General features: G+C 36.7%; 1 protein-coding gene across 4 annotated transcripts in view; it reads right to left on the minus strand.

Moving 5' to 3' along the window:
• The window catches only part of PARPBP (PARP1 binding protein), a 42,404-nt gene that overhangs the window by 20,704 nt on the left and 6,382 nt on the right, over positions 1-15,318 (minus strand). For all 4 annotated transcript variants that reach the window (XM_054631466.2, XM_054631465.2, XM_077178270.1 and 1 more), the window contains exons 2-5: positions 12,563-12,790; positions 11,596-11,700; positions 9,970-10,140; positions 8,176-8,330 (exon numbers count right to left, since the gene is read on the minus strand). In XM_054631466.2, the coding sequence (XP_054487441.2) occupies positions 8,176-8,330; positions 9,970-10,140; positions 11,596-11,700; positions 12,563-12,790 (659 nt within the window). The remainder of the gene's footprint in view (positions 1-8,175; positions 8,331-9,969; positions 10,141-11,595; positions 11,701-12,562; positions 12,791-15,318) is intronic.

Below are 15,318 nucleotides of genomic sequence, written 5' to 3' on the forward strand. Positions count from 1 at the left end.
TCTATTGCCCAATGCCAACTAAAGATATTTGCTAGTAGAAACAAAGTTCATTTAATCTCTTCTTCTCCCCATATTCCTTCTTTTCCAGGAAAGAGCTCCAGTCTCCTATCAGATATACAGAGTACTAACTGGAGCAAGGAAAAGTTTATTTATACTTCAACTAGAATTTATATCAACAGGCCAAGACATAAAATGCTGATTCAATGTGTGTGGATTAGCACTGAAATGCCCTGCCACAGATTATGCCATTTTACACCAGAACACAAGTTGTGTTGTGTCATTGGACATACATATATTTGTGTGTATATATATATATTCATAGATATAAAATGGTGAATCTAGTTATTAGATCCGTTTCTAGTGAAGTTCAAAAAGATTAACTGAAAGCATGATGATAAAAGGAAAATGTGGTAAAAAAGCACCTGGGGAGTTTGGGGTTTTGTTTATTTTACCAAGATGACACCCTATTACAGATTGCTCTGTTATTACTCTTTCATAGATTTATATTACTCAGAAGATAGTTGAACTTGAATGAACTTTAAAATATCTGATATAAAAAATTTTATAGGAATAAAATAAAGTTGGAAACTGCTATCCACTTTGCAGCTCCTAACAGCTAGAAGGACCACAAAGGTTTATTTTAAATATGGAATTACATGGCATCTCTTAAGATAATTTTTACAGCAAAAAAAGAACTTTTGTTCTTTTTAATTTTGAAAGAGAAGCAAAAAAACTATTTGAATTCAAGAATGAACTTGATATATTAAAGCAATGCCATTTGTCTAAGGCAATTGGAAAGACCTTATCCCTTCTAGTCAGTGCTCCTGCTAAAAGGTTTTCTGTGATGTTCCATTCAGATCACAGGTTACTGAGATAAGCTACTCTAGGATAAAGTGCTTCAGTATCATCCCATCCACAGTCTAAACTGAAGGAGGACTCTTATCAAATCCAGTCAGCAAATACTGTCATCAGTTGCCACTATGGCAGAGGCTGTAAAAGAACACTTTTTAAAAAGCTAGTAATATGATTCTGTTCAGAGTCACATGCAACATTTCTTTGTTCAAAAGGTACAAACTGAAAGAAAACTCAACCAGAAAACCAAATTCTTTTTCTATGATAGAAATAACCAAAGGAAATTCACCAGTGTCATTATAAATGGAAGAAAACCCCAAACACTTTAGAAACAACCACCTTCCACCGTCCAACAGAATGTTTAAACACAGATGCCTGAAGTCAGTAGAACAGTGACAATTGTCAAATGAATGGATCCAGTCAAGTCCAAATGTGACCATCAGCATGAAAATTCAAAACTATTTTTGACCAACTGACAGAGGGAGTGGTTTACCTTCTTCAGCTTTTTGAGCACTAAAACAATAGACAGCTCAAGCAGAATTCACCTGTCTCATAGCTAGAGAAAAACAAATGTCTACATATAGATAAAATGAATCATATGTTAAAAATCCATTATTTGCACCAGGGCTTCTAAAGAGTTTTTTAAAAAATAGTGCAATATAAAAACTCCACTTGTTACCCAGGCACTGGCAAATCTGATCTTCTGTCACTGGTTTCTTCTACTAAAAATATTGACAGATCCTGTGCCCCCTAGAACCCCTTTTGCCTTACATCATCTGAGTCCCAACCTTATCTTTTTCTATCTCATTTTTCTTATCAAACAATTTTTCCTTATGCAGAAGTAACTAATTTATAAGAAACTAATAGCAAACTTTGTCTGTTTTGTTCCTACTGAGCTTGTCATATAAACAAGCTCCTCTGCTGACCAAAAATCTAAATTACAATGGCAAGAGCTCTCCCTCCAGAACTCAGGCCATAGTGTGAAAAGTTCTGATGCAGGAGCACTTTTATTTATTTTCTGAAAATACATCTCTTTTGGAAAAGCTTAAAATAGCAAAAACAAGGAAAAAAATGTTGAGGATATGGACAATATTCAAAACCTGATAAAAAGCAGAACAGAGTCCTGAAGTCTATTCCAAGAACAAAAAAGAATATGTCAAAATTCCATTATACTAATGTTAACATTATCATTCATTCAATTCAACTTCAACAGAGGTAAAAAATAGATGACAAATATATAGCAATCTGACTTAGGTAGTGGGAACAAGTATCTTAAAAAAAATCACAAACACCCAGTAATCATAGGGTGGGAGGAGATCACAGCCTTTTTTCCTCGTTATGGATTTAAAAGATGCTTTATAACTTGACAACAACTGCTCAGTTCTCCAATTTTTTAATTTAGAGCTATAGAAAGAGAGTAGCAGTAATTCCATTCTCAAACACAAAGCAACAAGATGCCAACTAGAGCTCCATCTACCTGGGTAAAAGAATGGGAAAAAATGTGTCTAGGAAGAAATACTATACAAATATTTCTAACAGAGCAGTAGATGTGCTTTTAAAGCAAATCTAAAGCCTTATTTCTTATAAGCATAAATTTAAAAAAAAAATAGCAGTTTGTGTTCACTTAGATTTCAAAATTTCAAATCATAGCATAGATATGATTTTATGTTTATCAACATAAAATCATAGATTTTAAATATATCTGTAAAGGAAAAAAACTATATCAGAGCACTCACAGTACTCAAAAATTCCACCTCCAGCAATGTATGTATGATTATTAATCTAATTTTCTGACAGATACCAAAATTAAGTGAAGACTCCTCCTTAGAGCCTTTGGAGCTTCAGATTATTATATCCATAACAAAAACACAGCAAAAAAAGCAACCTGTTGCAGAGTATTTTTCCATCTTGTTGCTGCTACTTTTGCTGTATTGGCTAAAATTTCTCGTTCAGCTCATTGGAAGAAATTAGAAGGACTCTTCATATTCTCCATCCCAAGCTTTGCTACGCAAGTCTGGTGACAAAGTTGCTATAAAAGTAAACAAGTATTCTTCCTAGAATAAGTCTTGATGAGCAGCCACTGAATTCCCTGTGAGAAAGTTCTAAAAGGCAAAGGCGCTCAGGCAAGCTGTTATTAATCATAATAACATAAATTATATTACACTATAATAATATTACGAGCACAGGACCATTCCATCACAACACTTAGGAAAATATGCAGAAATATCAGCAGACCAGCTTGGCTAAACAGTGAACTGATGACAGAGCTTGAATGCAAAAGGGCTTCACAAAGAATGGTGAAGAAGGGACAGATTACAAATGATCTAAAAACATCACCTGGGCATTTAGGGATTATCCGGAAAACCAAAGCTCAGCTGAAGTTGACAATTACAAGGAATGTTAAAGGAGCTTCACCTGCTGAACAAAGAAAATGAGGGACCTTTGCTGAAAGGCAGATTTTGTAACAGTGTGGGCACAGATAAAACAGAAGTACTCTGTGCCTTCTTTGCCTCAGTCTTTACCAACAGTCTGATTAGAGTAATTTTTCAGAAAAGAGCTGCCAGCAGTGGTTAAAGATCAAATCAGACTTCACTTGACAGTACTATGTTCAAGAACATTGAACCAAATGGATTGCATCCAACAGCCTTAATAGAACTGGCAAACACCCTCATAAGAGAACCTTATATCATCTTTGAAAAGTCAGGGTGACCAGGGTGACAAATGGAGAAAAGAAAATAATTGCAAAAAAACCCAAAAAAAATACCACCTAAAAAACCCTGTAAGGATAGTCTGGGAGACCACAAGTTCATCAGACTCACTTTGTTCCTCAAGAAAATAATGCAAAGTCTTCTAAGAACACATATCTGGGCATATGAAAGATTAGGTAGCAGCCAGTAACTATAAGCAGTTATCAAATGTAAATTATGCCTAACCAATCTGTTTTTCCCTTTAACAAAATGACTGGATCTGCAGACCGGGGAGAATGGTGGGTGCTATTTCTCTTGATTGTAGCAAGGCTTATCAATACTGTCAGGGAATACTCTCAACATAGGAGTACCGATGTTACAGTCGGATGGATGGATAATTAGAGGAGTTAACAACTGGTTGGATCATCATGCTCAGAAGGTAGCAAACATGTTGTAACAATGGAGTAACATAGGGGCCTATCCTGAAACCTGTTTTTTTTCCTATTACCTTTGGCAGTGACTCTCTAAAATAACATGCTCATCAAGTTTGCAGATGACACCAAATTGGATGGAACAGTCAATGCTCTTGAGGGCAGAGCTGCCACGCAAAGATACCTAAACAGACAAGAGGAACAGGCTGACAGGAACCATATAAAATTCAACAAGACATGCAAAGTCTTGGAAAGGAATAACCCCTTGCAATGATACAGGCTGGGGAGCAGCTCTGTGTAAAAAACCTTGGTGCATGTTCAGCAAGCAAGCTGCAAGCCAGGAGCATGCCTTGGCAGCAAAGAAGGCCTACAGTATCCTTGGCTGCATCAACAGTAGCGTAGCCAGTAGTCTGAGGAATGTGATTATCCCTCTCTAATCAGCACTCGTTGGACCAAACTTAGAATACTGTGTCCAGTTTTGGGCCCCCAGTCCAGGAAAGACACTGATAAACTGGAGCAAGTTCAGCAGAGGGCTGCCAAGCTGGTCAGGCAGACATGCCCTGTGAGAAGCAGCTTTGGGAACAGCTTGTTCAGGCTGCAGAAGAGAAGGCTTCAGGGGGATTTACTAACAGCTTTCCAATACCTACAGGGTGGCAAGCAAGAACATGGAGCCAGACTCATGTTGACAGGCAGTGAAAAAAGACAATAGGTATAAACTGAAAGAAGAGAGGTCCCAACTCAATATAAGAAAAAAAACCCCACAACTTTTCACCGTGAGGACAAAAGCAGTTGGAATAGGCTGCCAAGAGGGAGATTAAAAACCTCCAAGGATGGAGACTGTACAAAACTTGTCTGGATAAAGCCCTGATTAACCTGAGCTGACTCCATAATTGACCCTGCTTTGAGTGGGATGTTGGACCAAAAACTTTCTGATGTTCCTTCCAACCTGAATTATTCTATAATCCTAAATTTAAGCAATCCTATATACAATGTTTTGCGTATGCTTGCACAACTTTCCAGCAACTTTGGACCACAAACCTCCAGGGCTGTCTGAACACTGTCCAATTAACTCAAACATTCAGGACAAGCCTAGATAGAGTCCAATTTGTTTTCTATTCCTGAATACTACCGCACCTCGAGATGCAATCGCCTTCCCAAAGGAAGCATACAAGAAAGAGCATTTTCCCTGTCGAGGGGAAGCAGAGAGCACAAGTCCACACGGTGGAGGCGAGCTGTGCGATGCTCCAGCGGGCTGCGGAGGCTGCAGGGGCCCGCGATGCGGAGCCGCTCCGGAGCGAGCGGGACCCGGCTCCGGTGTGAGCTGGGCGATGGTGACACCCAGCGGCCGCTGCCTGCGCCGAGGGCAGCGCCCAGCTGAGGGGAAAACAAGCTGCCAACCTCCCAACTCTGCTACTCTGCAAAATTAGTGGGGATTTTAACGTCTGTGTATAGGTACACACATGCCCCTCTACCAACCATCAAGCACAGTAACCAGCGTGACAAATGAGTTTCTGTACTCCAATTTTAAGTCACGCTTTTTAAACAAACTTGGGAAAAGTCATTTCAGGAGTTCTTCTGGCCTAAAAGAAAAGGGTTTCCAAAATGATGGATTGGAAGTGCAGCTTTTCATTTATGCCAGCAGGAAAGAGTTTTCAGATCTTAATGTGTTTAATAATCATCCATTCCACTGACAAATACAACACTGCTATGCTCCTTGTCAAGAAGCAGGTGTAAAAAAGTAGAACATCCAAGTTCTCCATTTACTGTATTAACATTGTCCAAGTCTTATACACACTAATCTATAAATAGTTTTAGCATTACAAGTTTTACAGCACAACCAATGTCACGAATACTCATGCTACTGATTCTTGAAAGATTAGTGATGCCTTCTAATATTAGACATCTAGAGAATGAAGACAGGCAAACAATTTCAACATGCCAGAGATTTGTAGGAATGCTGTCTTCAGTGAATACACCTTGAAACTACCAAATTTCATTTTGTCTTTCCATTTCTCCTGCTATCAGGAGTGCCATCTTTGAACCAAACCATCATAGTTTCATTAAACTTCCACTCTGTTTGAAAGATTTCCCTTTGTTAATCCAATCTACCATTCACTTTCTCAACTGAATGATGGGGAGATGAGAAACATTTTTGTTATTCTCCATAGGTTAACAGATACTTGGTTGCACAATATCTCCTAAGTTCAAAATATTCTTGAGCACTTCCCACCACTGTCCAAGATCTTCAATTTGGTTTCTAGATTCCCAAAGCAAAGGAATCAGGCAGATGAAGAAAGCCTCTTTTCAATATGCATCCCACAGTGACCCACCATTTATTTGGCTACTTTGTATTTTGTGCAATTACAAGTTTCATAGATATCCACTGTAACAAATTTGAACTAAAAGAACAGATTTCTAATCATTAAGTAAAAAACACAGCATTTTTCTTGTGGCATAGCCAATACAGAGACCTGGTTACTGCAGGTTGGCTAACCTCTGCATCAGAGAAAGAGCAATGCTGCAGACAGGTTTGTCTAGCTTGCTTTTTTATTTCTCAGCAGGCTTCTATAGATTAGGTAACTCAGGATTCTGCTGCATTGCTACCTTTTCCTTCCCTCTGGAAGGAAATCCCTACTTACTTCGCAGCAGTAACAGAACTAGAAAAAGTTTTTTGCACAGAAGTGGATCCTCTAGAACTGCCAACAACAGGCAGGACACACAGACAGTCCTCATCCATGTGACATAGCAAACACCTGAAAATATCTATAGATACACAGATGAAAAACATATTTTACATTGCAAGAGTATAAAGGCCATGTGGAGTACGAGAGGTGCTACAAACAGCACAGTACAGCCACCTTCCACTCCTGGTTAGCAAGACAAACAGCAACACTTACACGTGTACAGCCAATTTAACAATACTTATACCCCACAATAAATGGCACAGTAGCTGCAGCAGGGTAAGCTACACAACAAATATCGAAGTGCTAAAACGCATTTCCAATCTCTGGACAATTCACCCAGTGAGAAGCTGATAACTCCCAGCAACTATCTCACTATGATTTTTCTCACATTTAAACATTCTCTTTTAAACAGAAGAGTAATTAACAAGATGCAGCATTTTATGCTACACTTTTCTGAACTGTATTCACCTGATAAAGTCTTTTCATCCTAAAAAGCTCGTGCATATGCATATTTTTCCATTTCTCATTTTTTATCAATATACAGTGCCAGATATGATTTAAACAAAGGAAAAATAGCATATTCTATATGTTGAGCAAATAGTTTTCTTTAATCAACAGCACAGACAGTATGTCTCTGGCATACAGGATGTTGAAATGAAAGAATAAAAAACAGAATAGAAAAGACAAAACTGCAAAACAACTTCAGAAATACTTCCCACTTCCAGCTTCATTGGAAACTGAACATTAACTTAAATAATGCTTACTTGTAACATTTTGTTTTCCACTGTGAGGATTAGACTCAACTAAAACCTGAAAAAAAAATTCTTTAGTATCAAGGACAGAACTCTTATAGCTGATTTGCCAAAGTTTTGTATGGAAAAATTACTGATTATAAATGACAAAATTATTTTCGATGAAGCTTAAGAAAATAGCTCTTCTCTCTGTAATAATGCCAGTACTTACCAATTCAAACCTCTGTGTTACATTTACACTTCTCTAATTAATCACAAATTTATAAGCCTGCCCAAAAGACTAACTTCAGTTCTTCAAACATAATCAAAATCAGCAACTCCACCAGAGGCTCCCTAAGAAATAATTCTTATGCTTCATTTATATAGCAAAAATAAAAGAAACACTGTCATTTTTTAGCAGCAATAAAGACTCCTTTACAGAAGGGTAAACAGAATGAAATGGCCAAAAGGAAGGAATTAAGTAGCAAGAAGTAATGCACATATCAGTTTATGCACTTACCAGACTCAAGTTGGAAATCTTCATAACTTCATTTACAACTAGGGAAGTAACCAAACCACCATACATACATAGATTTGATAAAAATTCAATTAAAAAAACCCCAAAAATTCATAAGCCTACTCCAGTTGCTTTTCAATTATATTTTCAAATAGGGTTTAATCTTTAAACATTTACTCTGAATTCCTTAGTGAGTAAATTATTTGATTTTCTTTTGCTCTTTTTATTCAAGCCCAAGAAAAGGAGGGGCTCACCAAGACAAAAATCTATTACCTTGTATTTAAGATTTCACCAACAATTTCTTGCAGCTTGTCAATAAAATTAACAAAGTTGGAAAGCCCTTTTACATGGGCTCTCAAAGGATCATACAAAGAAGATGCAGACTCTCTTCCTCCAAGTTCTATGGTCCGGATAAAGGATGTTGCCATCTATTAGGAGAAATAGCCAGAAATATCAAACTACAGACAGACATGGACTGTATATACATTGAAATGAGCCTTTCCTACAGGTCTGCAAACTGTGTAAAAGCTGGCTGGCAATAACTAGAAGATATAACTAGAAGTTATAGTGATAATAATTAGATAATTGATAATAACTAGAAGTTTGATTTCAGGGAAGAAATAATTTCCCTGAAATCAAACATGCTCTGTACATCTCAATATTTTCAAGGTCAATACTTTAATTGAATAATAGTATTAAAAAAAAAAAAAAAACCACAAGCCAAAGTAAAACCCAAACTAATTTGATGTTTACATCAGCCTCTTGAAAGCTTAGGACAAAAAACTTATTAAATCATCATACAAAACTCTTTTGTTGTTGTGGCCGTTCAAATGCTCCTGCTGGCCTCACAAAAACTGCTCTTATATTCTGAGGGCTCTCTATGACCCAAGGACAATTTTAACATAAGCATGTAAACGTTGACTTCAGCTTATAACAATTTTCAGAGATGCAAATAATTTATATTCAAATCTTATCAGAAATGATGACAGCTAAGGCTTCTGTCATTCTGAAAGTGTCCACATATTTTTATACGCTGTAAGACAACAGAAATGTGCCAAAAGCATACCTTAGAGTACAACCCCAAAATTTTAAGGCAACAGTAAGAACAAAACCCCTAGCAGTTGTCCAGGAAGGTGAAAGTAAGGATAACAATCCAATTTGACATGGATGCAGTAATGTTAATTCTACACACAAATTTTAATTTCAGAGTACAGAGCTAAATCATAAAGCTCTTAAGGCTGGAAAGAGAAAAACTGGAATAACTAGCACAGAAAGTAAACCTGCCAGTATTCCTGTCTTTGTGCTAAAGATTTCCTATGGATCAAGTACACAATTCATAGGACTTTGCGTTCCCAATGGAAAATACTCTCATTTTCAGGATTTCTACAAGACACAGATGCCAGAAAAGATGACTTCTTTACACAGTAGAGAAGTTTCCTCTCTGGCAACTGTGAAGAAGACATGGTAAATCCAGACCAAACACATACAGCTTTTTACACAATGTTAACAGAGCATTGGGAGCTAAAATAATTAAACCTGGAACTGAGATTTCACAACTTTTCCATATTTATTCAACAATAAAAGTTTGAGAATGCAGCTGCTTCAGTGACTACATACCCATACTGTTTTTAAACTCAGACTGCTGTTGTCTGCACTGAGGCTACACTGCATGCAAAATTCAATTACTATTTTGAGTATGAGGGACTACAGTGGTTCTTTGGAGAAAGAATTCTTATTTGCCTTATTTCACCTATTTTTGAGATGGTTCTTTGCTGACAATTAAAGCAAGATCCCATTTTAGAACTCTTAAGATACACACAAACTATTTTTACTGTCCACCTTGAGATCCCCTGACCAAACAAGAAACTCTTTCTCCCCACAGATTCTATTGTCTTTTTGGCTTTAAAATCCTGTTCATGGTCTTTTCAGCTTAAAAATCCTGTTCTTGGTGGTACTGGACTCAGCTTGCAAACATCAGTGTTGCTTATTAGATTAAAGCCATATTCTCTGTTTAGAGATCTAATTTATTGGCCCTGACTTCCAGGAAGATTCCTTTGACACACATACCAGAAAAATGGACATTTTTCTCTCCTGTGAAGCATGTTTGATGTTAGTGAAAGCTTCTCTACCAAGTCCTCTGTCAGGAACATTTAAAATATGAGCCAATGCCAGATCATCCTTAGAATTCACCAAAAGGCTTAAATATGAACAGACAGACTTCTTTGCCAGGACTGCCACCTGTATGAGAAAACATCACACAAATTGGTCCTCCTGCTGCTGAAAATAATGTTTCATTTTATTTTAAAGTTAATTAGACATGTACTGATGTAGTTTTTGGAAGAATATTAATTCACCTTGCATCATTTCAAAATGCTACTTTATGCATGAGGATTCTGGGAGTCTTGATGAAAACAAACATGATAAATAAGTTAGAATTGCATATTTGGTACTTGAATATTCACAAGGTGTTTGAGGGTTATTAAAATTGGTTATAAATCTCTGTTTAGAAACCTCCCCACAGACATCCCTTTTCTATCTCAAAGCAAATGCTAGTACCATTAAACCACATAAGAGTTTGCCACTAGCTTCAAAAAGACTAAGATTTTAAACCAGTTGCCAGCTCTGTCACAGATTCAGTAATTTTTTCTTTTGGCTTCCAGGGAATTTCAATCAAAGAAACTCCACTGACGGAGTTTGGACAAAAATTGTGATCCAGCCCCACCCACATAACCAATATATAACATTGTAATTGCTAATATTGCAGCACTGTTCAAGACGCTGTGAGAACAACAGCCCCAGAACAGAAGAATTTGCAGTTTTATTGGAAGCAAAGAAAAAAAATAAATTAAAAAAAGAGGCCATTAACAGAAGAACATATAACAAGAAAATTTATACCTGCTATGGAATATCTTCTCATACCATAGTACATAAACAACAAAAAATATGTTACAAAACCAAACATGTACATGTGATAGTCTGCAAAGACAGTCCCCAGAGGAGGAAAAGAGAGCAAAGAATATTTTTACTGCAGAAGTCAAAGCAGTAAGAAAGCCACTGTGTTAGTGGTAGAAGTGCTGTTTAGGGGAAAACCTCAGTTCAGAAAATATTTCCTTGTCCAGAAATATTTTGAGTTATACCCAAGGTTTGCTTTGAAATTGCCATTTATTATGAGAAAAGCAAGTTTGGATATGACTAAAGCTACAGCATTTCAAACACTGCTAGAAAGTACCCAGAGATTCTTATTGTGGTGGTTTAAAGGGTAAAGGGAGAGAGTCCTCAAGTCCTCTATTGGGACAGCCAAACCTTGTTTGCTTTGCTCCAGCTACCACTACAGTGGCTATTCAGATTTCTTCATATGTAAGGGACTACAAGCTAATAAAATGAAATCAAAGGAGAGTACTTCAGTTATTTAATGTTCAGTCAAAACAATGTTTGAGTGATGGTGTTATTTGTAGAAAAATTTGTTCTACATCAAGGGCCTGTCATGCTGGACTGCCCTCCAGAATATAAATTTCAGCACATAGCCCCCCACACACCTACGATATACTCAAGTGATACAGAATTTGGATATGCAGGTTTTTTTTTTTTTCAACCCACCCACATGTGAATAACAATCACTGGAAAGTAAAACTATGTTATATTTCATCTTTTCAATGGATACAGAACTTTACAAGAGACAAAAATAATTTTTACCTTCACATGCTCCTTGTCCTGTCTGTTGATTCGTGTAGGAGTAGAAAGAACAGAACCATTTTCTTGTGCATTCATTACACCAGAAATAAATTCCAATAGTTGAACCTTTAATAAAAAGATCATAATAAACTTAAATATGAAGATTACTAGAGAGCAAAAGTGGGTGTAAAACCTGGTGTAAACCAGTCACTTTGCTTGTGTTTGAAGTCAGCACAGCCCTTACAGTCTACTTTTAGTTTTAGTCTTCAGAAGTACAACTGTTCTTGTAGAGAAATGAAGTGCAAGATTAAAATGAACTTAGAAATTATCTCAAACAGTTATGTTATACACTTGCACTAAAAAACCACTGCTTACACTTTGGAGAACACTAATATGTTATGCCAAGTTCAGGAAGAGCTCATTAACTCATCTAAGTTCTCTATCTTCCCCATGAAAAGTGGGAGGAAGAGAAAACACATTAAAACTCCCAAATAAACAAAAGACCTGCAATAAACTACAACAGAGCTGTAACTGAGTGGCTGAACTGGAACTTCTGAAAAAAAAACCTTAACATGCAAATGCATATATTATACAGAAGTTTTGTTTAAAACCCATGGTGTTTTCAAAAGGGTAATCATTAAAAATATTTTGGTTGCACATCAACATACAACCAAAACTCCATGGCATGTAAATTTCTAAGCTTTGTTCCAGTTTTGTTAAATCTCTTCAGTTTATTTCTCATTCTAATTTATGGCAAGGAGTCATTCATAGAAGAGTTGTGGGAACTCACGATCCAGCAGGACAATAGAGAAATAATTTTTGAGTGAATTTAAAATCCCTTTAAAAAATTTAGTAATTTGAACTCAAGGACTTCCCTAAAGTTGTGAATAATCCAGAGGTCCAGGGTATAATTAGAAGTGTCATAAATCCATAACAAAGCAAAAATATGTCAAAACAACATAAGAGGTCAAATAAACATAATACTTACAGGGTATATGCTTTCATCTTCAGCTAAAAGTCCAAGACTACAGCACTTCCGATATATGTCTATTAAATCTAACATATTGCTTCTTGCTAAGAAGGCATGATAGGCTTTTTTCACATCACCATAATTTTCAGGTTCTTTCATGTTTTCACTCAACCCCAGTTTGTCATGTAACAAATAGTTCCATGTTTCCAACACATCACTAAGAGATACTGTGAAGTCTCCAAGATGCTAACAGAATCAAAAAAAGCAAAAACAAAAAGTTTCATAATTCAGCACAGTTTTGAAAAGAAATTTAAAGCAAGCTGCAAATATATAAACAACAAACATATATTTGCAAATCATTATAATTTAAATTGATCGGAAACCAAGTCTTACAGCTTCACATTGACAGTTGAATTTTGTTATATTCTGTCAGTATTTGTTCCTGATCTTTAAAATACCACGCACCTACATTAAACTTCACTCATGAGAAAATACAGTGAATGTTGCAGGACTACTTCTTGCATAAAGTTCTTTATTTGCAGAAACAGTTATCAGCATGGCAGGCATTTACTTCCCAAAGGAAGTAAATATGGCTCCCTTACTTTGTTTCAAGCAGTAAACTGGGAGAACATATGTGAGTTTAAAAAAAGGAGCTTTTCTTTCTTGTGCTAATACAGTCATACTTTATCATAACATTGACAGTGCTGCTACACAGTTCTAAAAAATGCATTAAAGCCATGCACATCCCTCTGTTACTACTACTGTAATTAACATTAACTATGCAGTATAGACTACATTCTTCTGGTGAAAAATATCAGATTTTGTTCCAGTGCCCCTCTGCTATCTCCTCCAACCACTTGCTCTTACCACCTTCTCTTTCACAACTTGTCCTCCTCATTTTTGTCCACACTCTGCTCTTTAAACTGAGTACCAGTTCCCAACTCCTGCTGTAAACTTTTGTCCACACTTCTCATATCTAAAGCACTCCCCAATCTGTGGCAGCAAAAAAAGGTGGTTTTCACCCTGTAACATGAGATAAATGCCCTGTTTCCAAGTAACAAGCCCTGCTTTGCACTGTCCATAGTGGCAGATGGCTCCTGTCTACAGCAAAGGTTTAATTCTATTTCATGACATTTCCACATTAAGCAAATTAATTACTTATAAACACCATTAGCAACAGAACACATGAAATAAGATAACATAAGAAATTCTAACAATTTACATTGCTCCAACCCAAATGATCCTTCCTTTGGGTACTAACACATTTAGTACAATTTTCTCAATAGACCTCAATACACAATTCCAAAATCTTGAAAGTCAACTATTTTGATGTTGCCTAGGCAAAGAACAAGGAGAGAAAATTAAATAACACTCATGCATATTAGCTGCAGGGCACTTTTCTGCCTTCTTATTTGTGCATGGGTTATGAGAAATCAGCACTATGAACTTGCATATTATTCCACATATTACCAGAATGTTAAAACTGCATATGTGTTTTCTGAAAAGCACCTGATTTTCATTTCAGCCCCTCAAAAATTAAACATATAATCATATTATAACTCAATTTAAACAGATCAAAGCAGCAGCAGATGGGGAAAAAATGTTGTTTTCTCACTTTTTGAATCAAAATCCTTCAGGAGTACCAAGTTAAAGTACAACTTCATAAGGTATCTAATAAATCAAAACCTTTCCTCACCAGATCAAGGGCCTGCAGAGATTAGCAAGGTTTATGTTAGTGCTACAAAAATATTTTAAATCCAAATATTGCATTCCAGATATTAACCTCTGTGATCAAGCATTTACTGTGATGGCATATTCTATTACTTACACAGTCATTTTTTCAAGTCTCTGATTTTAAAATTAATTTTAAAAATACTGTGGTGTTTTGCAGTAAGCATTTGTCAACTGGCTAATAGCTTAAGGAAGTTCAAAAAGTCCCATGCTTTCATTCTATTACAGGCAGAGCAAGTATTTCATTTCATAGGAATAGAACCAATACAGTATTATAAAGTACCTTCACTTCCTGGTAATACATCATATTAAATTACCTGGGGACTCTGGTCTTAGAATGTCTGAAATCCAGTAGCATCATTTCATGCTTAAAGACACCATTTTTTACTATTTTGAAGGTATTGTAAGTTTTCTAGTGCTAACTACATAGCAAATTAATATCTATTTTGACAGCAAATTGTTTCAAAAACCAGAAAGCTGCGCATTTCAGCATCAAAATTTTGGCTTCCACCTTCCCCAAACAAAGGCTCACCAACCCTTTTAGGAATGTGTGTGTAAAAGACTGCTTTAAGCACCACCTCTGTGTTGGGTCTATTCTTTCCAGGCACACTCCCAGACTGCAGCATTGTTTTCTGGCTTCATCCTTGACTTGGGTGCCTTGGATTGCCAAGCAATATGTATATTCTATTTACCATCTGTTAGAGGTATGGCAGTTGTCCTCTGTTAATTGGGCAGTTTTTTCCTTATCTCTTCTACAACCACTCCTCCCTCTGAGGAGACACCTGCTGATAACAGCTATTGAATGTCACTGCATGACTGATAAGAACTACAGCATCCCACTGGGAGATGCTCTGCCCAGAGGGAGGAGCCAAGCATTCCCAGCTGGATATAATCTGAGATGCTGGGATACCAGAATAGCATTTCCACTGGATTTCCCAGAGGAACAGCTGCCCTTTCCACTGGATCTTTAGAGGAAGACTACACCCTTTTCTACAGGATGTCTGCTCCAACAGAACCACACCTGACACTCCAGGAGGGCTGCA

Source organism: Agelaius phoeniceus, chromosome 5 (genome assembly GCF_051311805.1).
Source record: "Agelaius phoeniceus isolate bAgePho1 chromosome 5, bAgePho1.hap1, whole genome shotgun sequence".
Lineage (NCBI taxonomy): Eukaryota > Metazoa > Chordata > Aves > Passeriformes > Icteridae > Agelaius > Agelaius phoeniceus.